Source organism: Lethenteron reissneri, chromosome 32 (genome assembly GCF_015708825.2).
Source record: "Lethenteron reissneri isolate LAM-NWPU_2019-01 chromosome 32, ASM1570882v1, whole genome shotgun sequence".
Taxonomy (NCBI): Eukaryota; Metazoa; Chordata; class Hyperoartia; order Petromyzontiformes; family Petromyzontidae; genus Lethenteron; species Lethenteron reissneri.
The window spans coordinates 5,253,709-5,268,693 of NC_083810.1; the positions used below are offsets into that span (position 1 = coordinate 5,253,709).

General features: G+C 42.7%; 1 protein-coding gene across 1 annotated transcript; it reads right to left on the bottom strand.

Moving 5' to 3' along the window:
* Positions 1–379: 379 nt before the first annotated feature.
* On the bottom strand, positions 380–14,216 carry SLC25A15 (solute carrier family 25 member 15). Its single transcript, XM_061563785.1, has 8 exons — positions 13,741–14,216; positions 9,783–9,847; positions 8,837–9,095; positions 7,332–7,475; positions 6,569–6,741; positions 4,992–5,150; positions 3,628–3,763; positions 380–3,060 (listed from the first exon to the last, which is right to left on the bottom strand). Exons 2-7 carry the CDS (start codon positions 9,835–9,837, stop codon positions 3,645–3,647), a joined length of 909 nt encoding a protein of 302 aa, XP_061419769.1. The 5' UTR covers positions 9,838–9,847; positions 13,741–14,216; the 3' UTR covers positions 380–3,060; positions 3,628–3,644.
* Positions 14,217–14,985: the final 769 nt, after the last annotated feature.

Sequence of the window (14,985 nt, forward strand, 5' to 3'; positions counted from 1 at the left end):
CGTTTCTAATTTCCTCTCCCCCGTTGCTTCACGTTTGATAACATTGTTTACGTATGCGATGTTCAGATTTTGTGTACAATAAATTTTAGGTGTATCTTGTAATTGTTTGTTGCGGTTGAACCCAAATCAAGAGCCGAATGGCTCACAAGGTAGATCCTAATGAATGAATTTAATTGAAACTGAATGAAATAACCAAGTAAAATATTGACACTTTATTTTTTTAAGTGAAACTTATTGTAATGTTAACTTTTATTAAGCATTCTTCAGATGCACCGCGTTACTCGGCAAATGTCTTTTTAAGCCCTTTGCATTTACATTGCATTCAAAATAAACGTGAATAAAAGTTGAATAAGTGCACAAAATAAACACAAGAGGTACGTATTTTTCACAAGTTCATTTTACAGTATGATCGACGTTAAAGGCAAGTGTTCGACACATAGGAAATTACAATATTATTATGGTGATCACGTGAACTGTGTAACTCAAACTAAAGTACCAACCAAAGACAGATTAAACTCTACATAAAGTGAATTTTTCTGGGTTCCAGAAAATAATCGCTTGAAAATAAGCGAGGCAATTTTTTGTTAGCAAAAATGACAATTTTCCATATTCTGCCACTTGAATGATCACATACACTGTGTAAAATGTGTTATTCTAATGGATAAAAAAATACAACCCAACACGGCGCAGTCAGATCTACTCCCTAGTCACGCGTAATCAGGATACATTTTTCTGGGAAATAAACAATCTTTTGTAAAAGAACAATCAGAAATAATGACCACACAGCTTTAGTCTCAAGAGATTACTACACATGTGCATCAATCAACCAACCGCTCGTTACAGCACAATAGGCACCAAAGCACACAAAGAAGAATACCGCTCCCATTACAGGTGTGACTACTCACAACAGCTGTGAATTTCACTTTCCCGTGTTACAGAAAACGAGGCAAGAGACCGAACGACAGCGATTAATCACACCATGCAAACACGAGCTTATATATCGAGCTCCCCAAGGCTTGTTACGGAGCAAAAATAGTGATCGCCATTGAATAGTTTTAGCTCTATAATGCAAAATCAAGGAATCAGGTGTTATGGGAGGTGGCTTTGTGAGACTGGAGAATAATGTCTATGTTCAAGTATTCAGCGGGCACCTATTACGGATTTGAGCCGGGGTTTCGCACCCAGAATAAAATGCTTCTCTCACATGTATTGAGTTTGGTGAGCTCTCAATCCAGTCCACAATTACTTCACTGAAACCCCCAACCCCGACACAGCGGGATTTGGGGTCAATGTCACCACCACAGCAACTTCATGACATATATGGCATCTGAGAATAAAACATCTGCTGCAAATTTCCTGCAAGGAATGCCTTCCAGACGTGGGTAAAATAAACCAACGAGCAGACCTCAGGGAGCGTTCAGCGATGGTTTGCGGTATTCAACTTCTACACTAAACGCTCAATAATCATGAACAAGTTCAGAGCCAAAATGAAAGATAAAAAAAAAAACTTACAATGGTTGTTAAAGGGGATTGAAGGATTAAATCAATCACTATTGATTACAATTAAAGTGACAACCCCATACACTGCAATTGTCAGTTGTGCGCTGCCGTTAAAAAAGGATAGGATGTGCTTCATCAGAATAAGTCACAAGTGACTCCACAAATCAATTCCACCAGTTGGCGTTCAAGAGAAGCTTGTCACTGAATCTCAAGTCAATTGAGACTGCTGGATATGCTACTTATTAGGAGGTTGCTTAATTCAAGTGCACATTATAGAACATGGCACTTCTTCTTTCGCGTGGCTGATGTAGATGCAGAACAACAACCACAATTTCACATTCACGTGGGTCAAGCCAGATAACCGAGTCCGAAGCAGCAGAGTGTATCGCTGTAATGGCTCTTTCGAATTTGTGGACTGGACATTGCGTCATTATACGTTGTATTGCACGAATGGTATATAATTACTCTACTTTACTGAAAGGGTCAGTTTCAGTCTTCATTGACGTATACGAATAGGCATTGCATGCTGACAAGTGCTCATTAACATGAAAACCAACTTGCACACTCATATTTCCTGTGGCTGTTGAACATAGAGAAATTTGTTTCAAGGTATGATGAATTGGTCACGCATTCTGATGTGCTGCAACTACATAACAGATGCAATGCACCAGTGTTTAAACTAGAAAACAAGAAAATGTGGTGTCTTTTAAAAATAACTTCCATCAACTCTCAATGGTTGGGTTTTGAAAGCATACAGTTTTGCAAGGTTATAGAGTTGAATTAACCATCAATAAAGGCTTCATTAATGTCTGACAATATTACAGAAAAGTATATTGCAATGCTTTTAGTGCAATTTACAATTTCGCACCGCGGAACAAAATGACACGAGTAACCAACACGCAGGCGCACTGCACACACCCAGTTATTTTTCTATTTGCACTCTATACAGATCAATATAAATGGCATTAACAAATGGTCAGAAGAGCACACCACGCCCAAATTTGGCCCAATGTCAAGGCAAAGATACGCTTCTAAATAACACCATGCCTGCTGGAATTGGGCTCCACAAAAGTGGTCCATCATTGTAAACGTCCTGTGATTTATATTTGCTTCATTGCTGTACTTTCTTTTATTTCCTTTATCATTTTGGTAACGCAGGTTACGCTTGCAAACGAGACTATCCCCCGTCTCTTGAGTTCTCACCGGAGTTAAACAAAATACACTCCAAGCGTTAGTAGCACCGATAGAGCTATGCCTCCTGTGAATCGCATTCGCATAGATGCATCTTGGAACATTGCATCCATCTGTGGTTGCTTTATAAGGAGGAATCTAAAAGAGAGGAGGCATTAGGTAGAAAAAAAGGTGGTTGTGGCAGCGTGTAAAAAAAAAGAATAGCGATAAAACTGTGACGTCAAAGAAAACACAAGTGCTACTACAAGAGATGCACCCCGCACTGCCCGTGACGCAGTAACAATTCCGTGAGAGGTATATTCCTCCATCAGTCCACGTGCAGTGTGCTCCACGCTTCCTCACTGCGGACCCCTCTGTTGCCGTGTAGACCTGAAAATATGGCAGGGAAGATCCTCAAATGTCACGGTGAAACGGTTCGATGACAACAAGTTTATATCAACTGCACATTTTGATTTAAAGCTTTCGTGACTGGAGGGATTCATATTCTTGGTTCTTTCGGCAAAGTCACGTAAAAGGGAAACAATAAAATAATAAAAATATAAAACAATAAATTTGCACGTTGAAAAAGGTTGCTGCAGATAATTACCGATCTAACGTTATATTATTCACACTGAAGAATCCAGGTACAAAACAGCAACTTATAGACAAACTAACATTGCATAACCTAATAAACATAACTAGTCCATGGCTGAAATAAACATCACCTTATTTTATTAAAAAAATAACTATAATAAAATCGACTGTCATTAGCCTCATAATTGTAATGTAAATCATTTAAGAAAAATCACGCGAAAAAAATCTCGAATGCGCAGTGCCTACTCATCACGCTGTGGACATTGAATGCCATTGTAGGTCACGCTTAAAGTGGTAAAATTCTAGGTCCGTTAGAAAAACAATATGGAAACTACAGCCAATAAAATATCCAGGATGGCTCACCTTCTCTTCTGCTGAGCCTACTGCGCTCGGCGCATCAAGGACGACCTGGTAAACTCGTAGGCGAGGAACAGCGCAGCGTTAGCCGGGAAGGCTCGGATGATGGTCGGGGTGAACCCGGAATAGAGAGCCATTATGCCTGGTTGGGGGACATGGGGATGAGGGCGATAAACGCAGAACGAGTGTGTAGCCACAGTAAACGTCCAATAAGTAGTGGCCACCACACACCTACTTACTAATTGCCTGTGTGGGTTTGAGGTCGACTCAGCCACTATTGAGTATCTGGCGCGATGTGTAAACATTGCCACATGGGAGACAAAGGTGGCCGGGCGTGATGCAGGCCACCCCACCCCCTCGTGTGCCGCCATCTTGGTCTTCATAGGTGCTCGCTAACAGAACTTGCTCCTGCAGTCTGTTAAGACTATACACAGGATATTTGTCTTTGTAGTTGATGTGAGCTGGTGTGTGGGCGAGTCATCCAGTGGGTTACCATTTAACAGATTTCATGACGTTGGTTAACATTTCAGAAAGAAACACTCAAAACAGGCGGGCCTACCCCTTATTATCCATACCCCTTATTGTAAGCGTCGTCGGCAAATTCTGTAGAATGAGTGAAGACGTCCATTCAACTTTCCTTAAGGCTGTGCTTTGGCTATCAGACCTGCACATTGACTCATGAGCTGCTATACAAATACATAAATGCGTAGGGTAACAACAATTTGTCCTGGTTCTTCTAAGATGTCATTTGAAGCAGCCATCCTGGGATTTATGAGAATCCTCGTGGAACATTAATAGTCCAGATATTGTCAGTTGCATAAAAATAAACCACTCAAAAAAACACATTTACATTTATTTCTCTCCTCTGATTTAGGAACATGTTATTCTTCCCTTTGTATCTGAGATGATTTTGTACCTTAGAGGTGGCAACCTCCGAAGTGAGTGACTGGACGAACAACTGGAAAAGTGAGCAAGTTATTTGAGGGTTTATCGAATGGGTGGATAAACGAGTAAGTGGGTCAATGAGCGTGTGTGCGAATAAGCAGATGGGCGAGTGAGTGGGTAGTTATGTGAGTGAGTAAGTGCATAAGGTGACAATTAACTGAATTAGTCCTAGGCCTCTCCTAGGTCGACCCAGCCTAAAATTAGTACCTGATGCAATGTGTACACATCACCACTGGAGAGACATAGGCGGCTGGGCGTGGTACTGGCCACCCACTCCCTTGTATGTCGTGACGGCCTTCATAGGTGCTCACTCACAGTATTTGCCCCAACGGTCTGTTAAGGCTATACGGGGGTATATTCGTCTTTGTCTAAGGTAAGCAAGAGCCTAAGCGGCCGAGTGAGTTGTTGAGTAGATATTCAGGTACCATCAGTACGGATGATAGAGGCTGTCGCGGCGAGGAAACCAGGCTGGCGGCTTGACATGGACATGACTTGGATGCGAGACTTGACGCTGTCCAAGGGGTAGACGACCACCCACAGGAAGACGCCTGCCATCCCACCACTCACCAGTAGTGGGAGTGCGCCTGCCAGCCGAACAAGCCGCCAGCACAAGCCAACAGCAGCACAAGCCAACAGCACCAGGACAAAGTGCCTTTGTTAAAATGCCAAAAAACCAGCAAGCATGCACAATTGATGTTTTCGTTAACTGATGACTTGATCAAATTACTATTAAACGCCACCAGTTGTGATTCATCGGTGGGGTTGTTTACACTGTAAGGCTTCACAGATGGAGTGGGAACGAATTAATAAATTGGAGTGGACATTAATACATTGTTATCCGATATATAGCCAAGAAAAATATTTGTGGTTGGCTGTAACTACATATGCCTGAAATCATTTGACATGGAGATGGGGTTGTTCGAGCACACAAAGATGGGAGCTTCCATGTACATGAGACGCCCGCTTGCAAGTCAATGTTCCCGCAAAAGGTAGTCCAGTAATTATTTAGTTTACACCTATATGTGAAGAGTTTAATTGTTTTACCCACGTATGTCCAACAGTTTCTTTCCAGGCAATATCTAGTTTTTCCCCATACATGAAAACGCATTGGTAAAACATCCCCAATACACAACCATCCTGAACAGTCATCATAGCATTCAGATACAATACTTTTTTCCTGGCCAAACATCGGGATCATTAGGATTACTTGCTCTACTGCCTACAGTCAGCAGATGGGTATCTTACATAGGCTCCACCTGTGGGCATTTCATCAACCCCACCTGCATCTGAGTGCTTGTGTTGCGTACGAAACGTCGTGATTTAATTTATTTTTATTTTTTTACCTACGTGACTTTACCGAAAAAACCAGTAACGAAAACTTCAAATCTAGAATGCATTACAGACGTTCAAGGCTATCACATACACCAGGTATAACTGGATACATGACTGAAATTTTTCATTTTTAATAATCATTGCTGAGTACAGGCCCAAAGGCCTATAACCTCAGTGTCCAGCAACAAAGAGCACCGATTCCTGCATAGAAATTCATAAAAATGTTTCTGTCCTATGCCGAAAGTAGATGAACAGAGTATGGATGAGGACAACAGTCAAAAGCATGACGTTCATGGGGAAATTAATTGTGGTAGCAATGGTAAAAGTAACAGGAAATCAACTGAATGATGGAATCAGAGTGACTGGAGTTAATCAGCGAGTGTAAGAGCTTTAATCATGTGTGCTGCTTTACACTAGATTCTATAAAGCCGTGTTCGGTAGGCATTAGCTCTCGACCCCAGCTGTCACAGAAATAATAATTGATCAGAGGTGCAGAAAGCTTTGGTACAAAAAAAAAACAAGCTCTTTCAACGCCTGAATATCTATATTAGTGATGTAGCCATTCAATGAGAAGATAAACTAAATCGTCATGGTTAAGCAGACCAATGGATTCGTTAAGAGAATAACCGGGGGGCACCAACAACACATCAGCGACCCAGTACATGCGTACCCAGGTCGTCTTTGGTCTTGCCGGGGGGCGTGAACAGTGTCTTGCACACCTCGTTCCCCCAGAAGAAGCAGAAGTAGCCGGGCATGTCACGCAGCCACGTGCTGCTGAGTCCATTATAAAGCCCCAAGAGTCCGTCGACACGCAGCACATTCCTCGTTACCGCCACAGCCGTGCTGCACGAAACACACGGGGAGGGGGTGCAAGGGTAGCGTGGTAGTCAATGTCATCGTCACCTTCGTCGTGATCATTGCCACGCTGGTGTTTGCCGTTTTGCTGCACAGCTCTCGGATGTGTTTTATAGCGCTCTGAAGCACGATGCTTTGCTCGACGTTTCGCTGCAGCTGCTGGGAGACGCATACATTAACTTGCTGAAGGAACTCTCAACAAGTGGAGTGAAACGTAGGACACCGTGCTGAACAGCACGCGATAAAACAAGACGGCAAATCGTAGGGCCATCATCATCATTATTGCCAGTTTTATTAACTTGGTGCCTTTTGCACACAAGCCTCAAAGCGTTGCATGCCAAAACATCTCAAATAATGGCTCGGCAGGGTAACATTGCGATTTTTGTTCATAAATACTTTTATATATTTTATCTTGAATACATGCTATTGTCATTCATAATGTGTATTGACGAAGGTCAAAATAATAGAACAATAGTTGATATCTTATGGATCGACGAGTCCCTTGCCATAGGGGCTAGTTCGGCAAGGCCACAGCGCCGCTCGGCTGCACAGTGGAAACGAGACACCAGAGCGCCTACCAGTCGGCCATGCTGAACATGGTCTTGCCGGCCGCGTGCATTTCCCGCATGGCCTGCATGCGGCACTTGACGAGCTCCAAGGGGCAGATGACGATCGCCGTGAACCCGGCCGCGAGGGAACCGGCTGTGGCCATCTGCATGTTACTGTGCAATAAAACCAAGAGGTCAATATGTTTACTGTGTCTCATCCATCATCATCGTCGTCGTCGTCGTCTTTATAATAAACTACTGGCAGACTTGGCAGCATGTAAAGGTAGACACTTGATATTTGCGTGGAAGTACATGGACAGCCCTTTTGTCTAACCACTCCTGGATGAGGGCCTCCCTATACCGTGTGAGTTGTGGTGGTCGTTTGACCATATTTCACCACGCTAGTCAATGTGGGTTGGAGAAGTTGGGAGCATGGTAAAGTAGAACAATTTACTTTGTTGAACTGAAGGGAAAGTAGCCTCGCAGAAGCCTTAAACAGCTGTTTTACGCATGGTGGTCGCCCATCCAGCTTCTGAGGTTCCATGAAGTTTGGCACAATCCGTTTCAACATATTCCACGTACAATATACTCACTTGCACGTTGGGCAGTGCTGGTGAGAGCACTTCTCTCATGTTTAGAAACCACATGAACATGCTGAAATAGCACACAATGGTCTGTACACGTGGGCCAGGAGCCCACTTGCTGTACTACAGTCACCTGGCCACCTCAGGGCTCAACAGGAATGGCATTCTCACAAATATACTGTAGATAATACATCAACTCGATGTGCTATGAAGAAAGCCCATTGTCCGAATGTCACCTATTACATATTTCTTATTTTAAGGCCACGGTGTTATTTACAAATGTGATGAGTCTAATATTTAATTTGCTTGTGAGCCATTGGCAATGCAGCATCGTAAAATGACTTGCCAAGAAAGCGCTGCATTACAGGCATGCACCATCAAGCCAGGCATAATGAGAGACCTATGCAGAGACTGGCCCTGACCATAAAAAGTGTGACCACAACGGACAAAGCTCACCACTCATTTAAGCATGGAAACACTGACTTTCTTAATACATGGATGCTACCATTTTTGCTATACTTTGTTTAAAAATAATCTTACAGGCCATGTATAGTAAAATTATATCACTAAAGACACAACGTATTCCCGCACAGCCTTTTAACAGGCTGTTGGGGCAAGTGCTGTTTGCGAAGCACTGATAAAGGCCGACAAGGTGCACAAGGATGTGGTGTGGCCAGCACCGCACCTGCTCACCTTTGTCTCCCCAGCGTTAACACACTGCACTAGGTACTCATGTAGGGCCAAGTTGCCCTCATAAGAGGCCAAAAACCAGTTTGGATATTACTCGCCACTGTCATTTGTGGCTGGGAATTGAACCCATTTCGCCAGGTTCAATGCGCAGTGCGCTATCCACAGTACCGCTGCTCCTCAATCACACAAAATATCCTCGATATGGCCTTCAGAGACTGTTGGGAGAAGTTCTGTGAGCGAGCACCTATGCAGGCCTCTTACCTGAGTCGACTGCCCTCCTGGAGGTGAGAAAGCTTTGCCACGAGGCGCTGGCAGAAGCCATAGCAGAGGAAAAGCATGGCGTTCTCGCCGATGTTGGCGATGAGAGCGGGGACGCTGCCGCGGTAGAGGCCCCTGATGCCCTCGGTGCGGTACGTCTGGCCCAAGCAGGTTACAAAGCCATTGTACAGCTTGGGAAAGGTCTGCATTTTCACCTTGGCCGTGTCAAATGGTTGCCCGCTGTAGACGCAGGCTATGCCACCTGCGGCCACACGACAGATTCATAACAAGTAACATGATAATTGTTTTTTTTACCCTTCTATCTGGCAACAAAATTGACACCTTTTGTTTTACAAGGAGTCATGTTTGCATAGACCACAATACCTGCAGTCATAATGCAAACAAAAAACATAACTCTGATAATGTATGCACTGTCCTAGAAGGGTAAAAAATCCAATTATCATATTTTTTACTGGCAAATGAGGTTCCAATGGTGTAAACAAGTAACATGTTGGCACCAAGCATACTGCGCCCACTTTCACGGTGACGATTGTAACGATTGCTCTCGCGTTAACTAGAGTTAACTTTTATAAGAATATGGCCCTAAATTAATGATCAGCACCCAAATGTAGTTAAACTCTGAAGAAAAATGTATCGAGCACAGAAGGTGGATAAAACCAAATATCATGAAAATTTTAACTTAAACTAAAAGTAACTTTTAAAATAATTATATAGGAGAAATGTAATAAAACATTAAAATCTTATACAACATGGCTTCACACCCTTAAAGCACCTGCTGCACCAACCTTTCAACTCAGGGTGAAGGTTTCAGAGGCACTTAAGGAATGATGTTTAATATTTGAATGTAAGGATGAGCAGAACTTTACAGTTGGTAAGTTGATGCCTACAGACAAAAGTGACAGCATGCTGGCTGTGCAGGAGAACTGACCTGCCGTGCCCGCGCTGGTGTCAATTAACGCCTGGATCAGAGGGTGAATCCCCATGGTTGCAAATCTGTGGGTGCAACAGGAGATGAATCGTCACTTATGATGCTGATGGTGCCCAGTCTCAAGTCCTGGGAGGAACAGTGAAGACACGGCAGTAAGTTGAAAACATTACTGGATGTGACTGTCAAAAGTGAAAGGTCCAGTCCTGAAATTAGCTGCTCACACAAGTGCTGGTAGAACGGCCTCCACATGAGGGAGTTCTCTGGGTATTTGGCCTATCCTTCCACACTGGACAGACATCTGAGAATGGGCAGAACTAACCACACTTTACCCCACCACACACGACCTGCCGATCGAATAACTGCAGCGTACCCTTTCACATTGCCGGATGGACAGAGGTGGAGAGATTGTTTCAATTGCTGCACCGGTTGATCGAAATGGGGATCTCTGGATGACAAGTTCAGTGTGCTACCCATTACCCCATGGCAGCATCCAATATGCACCTCCGATTAGCACAGCTGGCTATGTACTGTGTGAAAGAAGTTCAACCGCATACATGAATGTTATTTTAAAAAATTATAAGTGCAATACCTACAATTTACATACTGCAAAAAAGAATTGTAATGAAACAGAATAGTATTACACTATTGTATAATACTACAGCAGTCGAATTGCTGGTTCATGATGTTTTATTGTGGGTCCCTCTTCTTTGGTCCTCCTTGTGTCCACCCCCACAAACTCCTGACGGTCCAAAACGCTGCTGCCCCTATTTCTCACGTGACCAAATCACCCGCAACATTTTTCCTTTCACCGACTCCCCATCCATCCTTGCATTGCCTATAAAGTATAAACCTTGGTCATTAAAATCATCCACAACCCTGCCTGTCCACTAAGTCACTATGTTTTTTTTATACAATTAGAAATAACTTAGAAAGTGTAACAATGAGTTGTTGAATTATGATTGACGTTGCAAGTACATCTGTGCCACGTTGGCTTCTGTCCGGCAGACATAGATATGTTAGCTGAAAGCCTGCAACCCACTCTGCAGCATCACATACGCTGTTAAGAACTGATTCATTGGTTCAGCCAGAGATGGCAGAAATACGCAGAAGCTGTTGTCCCATTCAGCAGAGGTCAGCTCTTTAATAACAAGAGCACATGAGCCCCATCGAAAAGACCTGTAATAATTCCACTGAAGAAATATTTTGCAGAGTGTTGAGTCTAGTTAAAGGCTGTTAATACAGTGAAGTTTTTTGCGTGCAAAAATGATAAAAAGCCAATTACAGTACCGGTTTGCCACAATTATCGAGAAATATGATGAGAAATGCTGCAAAGTTAGGCTCAGGATGAATATGAGCAACAAAGTTAACAAAACATCGATCAATGTATTATCGATCAATGTATTATTAATTGCTGAATTAAACATTTATTCCAAGATTTGCTTTGAGGGATGCAGCGCTTCTCTGAATGTGCATCTGCTGCTCTTTTCTGCGCTTGCGAAAGAATCAGAATTTGAACTTGCACAACCTTGTGACCTTGTGAAAGTGAGCTTTAGTGATCTATTAGCTGTCCCTAGAAATGGGAGCTTGCTTCGCAATATGTTGGCTCTGGGACAAAATGTTTGCAGCAAACAGGAATATTTTATTCATGCGGTAGTTTATGGATTCTTGAAGACAGGACGCGGCCGTATCAAAAACTGAAATACATTTACAAAAACAATTCATTTAAACGAGACAACTGGTTTAAAAGGCAAACAAAGTTAAATAAAAACGTGTTGCTCTTAGCCTAAGGTGTTATGTAACCGTAGGCGGTACATTATGTACTGCGCCGAGTCATTTTGAGTGGCGCTTCTGATTTAGTCCAGGCTGACAGACGCGTCAAGTTTTCCATTGCTAATGTGGAATACTAAATAACACAGCACAATCGCCATCTGCATTAACATACAATCGCAATATATTAATAAACCAATGTGTCTTTATCGCAATACAATTTACCACTCGAGCATCAACTTTGACCAATTGTGCTACATAGTTCAAATAGTGCATATCTATATTAAATATACACATTGTGATATTTAAATGGGACACTGTAATTAAACAGCCGTTACTCAACTTTAAAGCTTTGGACGCATCATGTCTTTGCAGATGCCGGTCATATTGTGCAGTACATTGTGTCAATATATGTAAGCAAGCTTTGACCTTGCTGCCATTGCCATCTGACACCAAACCAATTGTACATCCCAGACACATCCACCACCACCAACACAACCGGTTCAGCATCTGTGACAGCTGGTCCCTTGGGGGTGTGATAGCGATTATACCAGTGATGAAAATTAACTCAAACGATGCGTCCAATGTGCATTACCTATCCTGCGCTGTAACAATTACTAATATTGATGAATGCCCTTGAGATAACAAAGCCTAGCCGAATCTGAAAACTTGTTTCGTGTTATTTTTGCGAAAGGGATGGATGGTTTTGGCCAATTAAATTTGGGTGTTTGGCAAATTGGAGAGAACCCGTCACATATTACTGGGTTAATACTCTAAAATTCACATAGATGCCACAATCCACCAGTGTACTACCATCTCTGGGCCAACTTGCAGTCCAAGGTTACAATACATGTTAAGATGTTCAAACCCCAAAAAAGGGTAAAAAAAACCTTTTCTTATTTTTTGCAAACTTTGTTACTGCAAAAAAATGTCCCATTTTGTAACAACACCTATATATTAATACGGACACATTTAAGCACACGTGGCGTAAAAAGACATGGGGGGGGGGGGGCCTTGCCTGTGAGCTTTGGCAGCTCACAGAGAATTGATTCAAGCGAAGCTGCCTGAGACTGCTGATGAGACACCGCGTCCCAAAACCCGTCCACAGAGCTTGCTCCTCCTGAATCTTCGCTGCTGAAATCTTTCACCGAGAGCCGAATGGCTCACAGGGCTATACCTAATAAATAAAAATAAATGAACTTGAACACTGGGCCCCTATAGGAGGCCGTGTGGTGCGGCTGATGGAATACGTCGCGAAATAACTTTGATAATTACTTACACAGCAGACGCCGAATGTGTCTCTTGTTTTGGTGGGGAGTTTCTTGCACCTCCAACCATAATACCATCATACCTGTCAACCCATTATCAGTGCCCTACCTTATCAGACCAATGCAGATCTTATCGATCACCACGTACCCATTATAAATCCCAACGTTCACCTTAAAAAGTCCCATCACAAGTGAAAAACACAAACAAATCGACAAATTAATTAGTTTTTTAATCGTCTTTACGCCGTTTTAGGGCCCTCAAAATTCGGATTTCCCTGCACAGGAACGCGGGGTTAAACCGTGCGGGGGGTCGACGGCTGTGATACATTAATTACGCTAATTAAGAAAGCGTGGCGAGATGCATGCCTTGGAATTCAACTAAACTGAGCATGAATAAAGATAGAAACGTAAACGAATGAGACTTCAGTTAACAGCGAAGGGCCATCAAACTTTGGCGGTGGCACAGACGGAAATCGCCTTCATCTAGCAGTGGATAAATCACGGCCGACGACGATGACCCATCTACACGAGGGTATATGAGATGATGTACATTGGCAAATGTACGCTAACATCCCCTAAACACAGCGAAACGTGTTGGTAGTCCTAATCCCCGTACAGTACAGGGGTGATCCATTTACAGATACCGCACTAAAAACAACGCGAATTCACGTGGAGGGGGAGAAAAAACGACAGCATCTTACACGTCTCCCACTCATCTCTAGATCACGTTATAAAACCTCGTAACACTCTCCCCTGTAAGATAAAGAGGGCCCCCCATTGCTTCTTCCACTGCACCGTGATTCACTCAGCTGCTGTTGAGGGTCACAGTCTATGGGGTATCTACAAATGGATCAGCCTGTACCATGGTTATTGGAGTGTTGGTGGTGATGTCCCCTGCTCCTGTGTGTGTACAATGGAGTTACCTTTGGTAGGATATTCTTCCGATGGAGGTAGGCGGATACAAAAGAAACAAAACAAAGAAGATCAACGCTAACACTGAAGTCTAACGCCGTGACGCTGGCTACGACCCGGCACTACTAACACTGTAGCGGCTGCCACGTTCTTTACCCTCTAACTCTGCACATTACCCTCCCCCGCCTACACTAATCACACCGTCTGTCCCTGATCACGACTATTGTACACTGTGTGCGTATCGTCAGTCTCGCTCCACAGCTACAACAACAGTCGCCTCCTCACGGCGTCGCTATTAAAACACGTGGCGAGCACTGTACCCGCCACTCGCTGTCGCTAACGTGTCACTTCACGATCGCTTGCCTCTACAACAACAACTACCACAATAATCAATGCTCAATCGTACGGTGGTCGATGACAGAATGCCTATAGTCTTGCCTCGCCTCTTCGCTGCCGACTTCACCCCCCACCCACCACCACCACCCACCACCACGTGGCCACGTGCTGCTCGCCGGCGTAGCAGTGGCACGGCAAGAGGCTCCAAGTGCCGTAGAGTGATCGGGTAACTAGAGATTTGAAGCTTTCGTGACTGCAAGGATTCATACTCTTAGGGTTTTTTCGTTAAAGCCACGTAGGAAAAGAAGAAAAATTATAGAAATAATAATACAATGATTACTTTATTTCTATTATAATAATAAAATTATATTATTTTATTCATAATAAAAATAATAGAAATAATAATACAATTATAATTGTAATTGTAGAAATAATAATACAATTATAATTGTATTATTATTTCTATTTTTTTAACTACGTGACTTTACCGAAAAAAACCTTAGAGTAAAATAATAGAAATAATAAAAACTAATTTATTTTATTTCTATTGTTATTTCTAGTATTTTTATAATATTTGTTTTTATTAAGTTAACGTTTAACTTAATAATAAAAATAATAGAAATATTATAAGAAAATTATTTTATTTTTATTATTATTTCTATTCTTTTTATTATTTATTTTTACCAACGTGACTTTACCGAAAAAACCTTAAGAGTATGCTCGGGTAACGTCAGCAGCGTGATTGGTGACCCCAGGGGGTGGGGGTCACGGTGGGCCTCGGTGGGGGGTGGAGAACTCGAGGCTAATCATTCACATTGAGTGCTGCTGAGAAGCCCTCGATATTTGGAATTTAACTCCTGAACGTATTGCCATCATGCACTGAAAAGTGTAGAGTTATTGAATTTGAAAGCCTAAAACTA

Excerpts from the sequence above, each read along its gene's own strand:
- SLC25A15 (XM_061563785.1), bottom strand. The coding sequence starts at position 9,837 with ATGGGGATTCACCCTCTGATCCAGGCGTTAATTGACACCAGCGCGGGC. Across the intron at positions 9,096-9,782 it reads CACCAGCGCGGGCACGGCAG|GTGGCATAGCCTGCGTCTAC; the intron begins GTCAGTTCTCCT and ends GTGTGGCCGCAG. Across the intron at positions 3,764-4,991 it reads CTCTATCATCCGTACTGATG|GCATAATGGCTCTCTATTCC; the intron begins GTACCTGAATAT and ends TCCCCCAACCAG.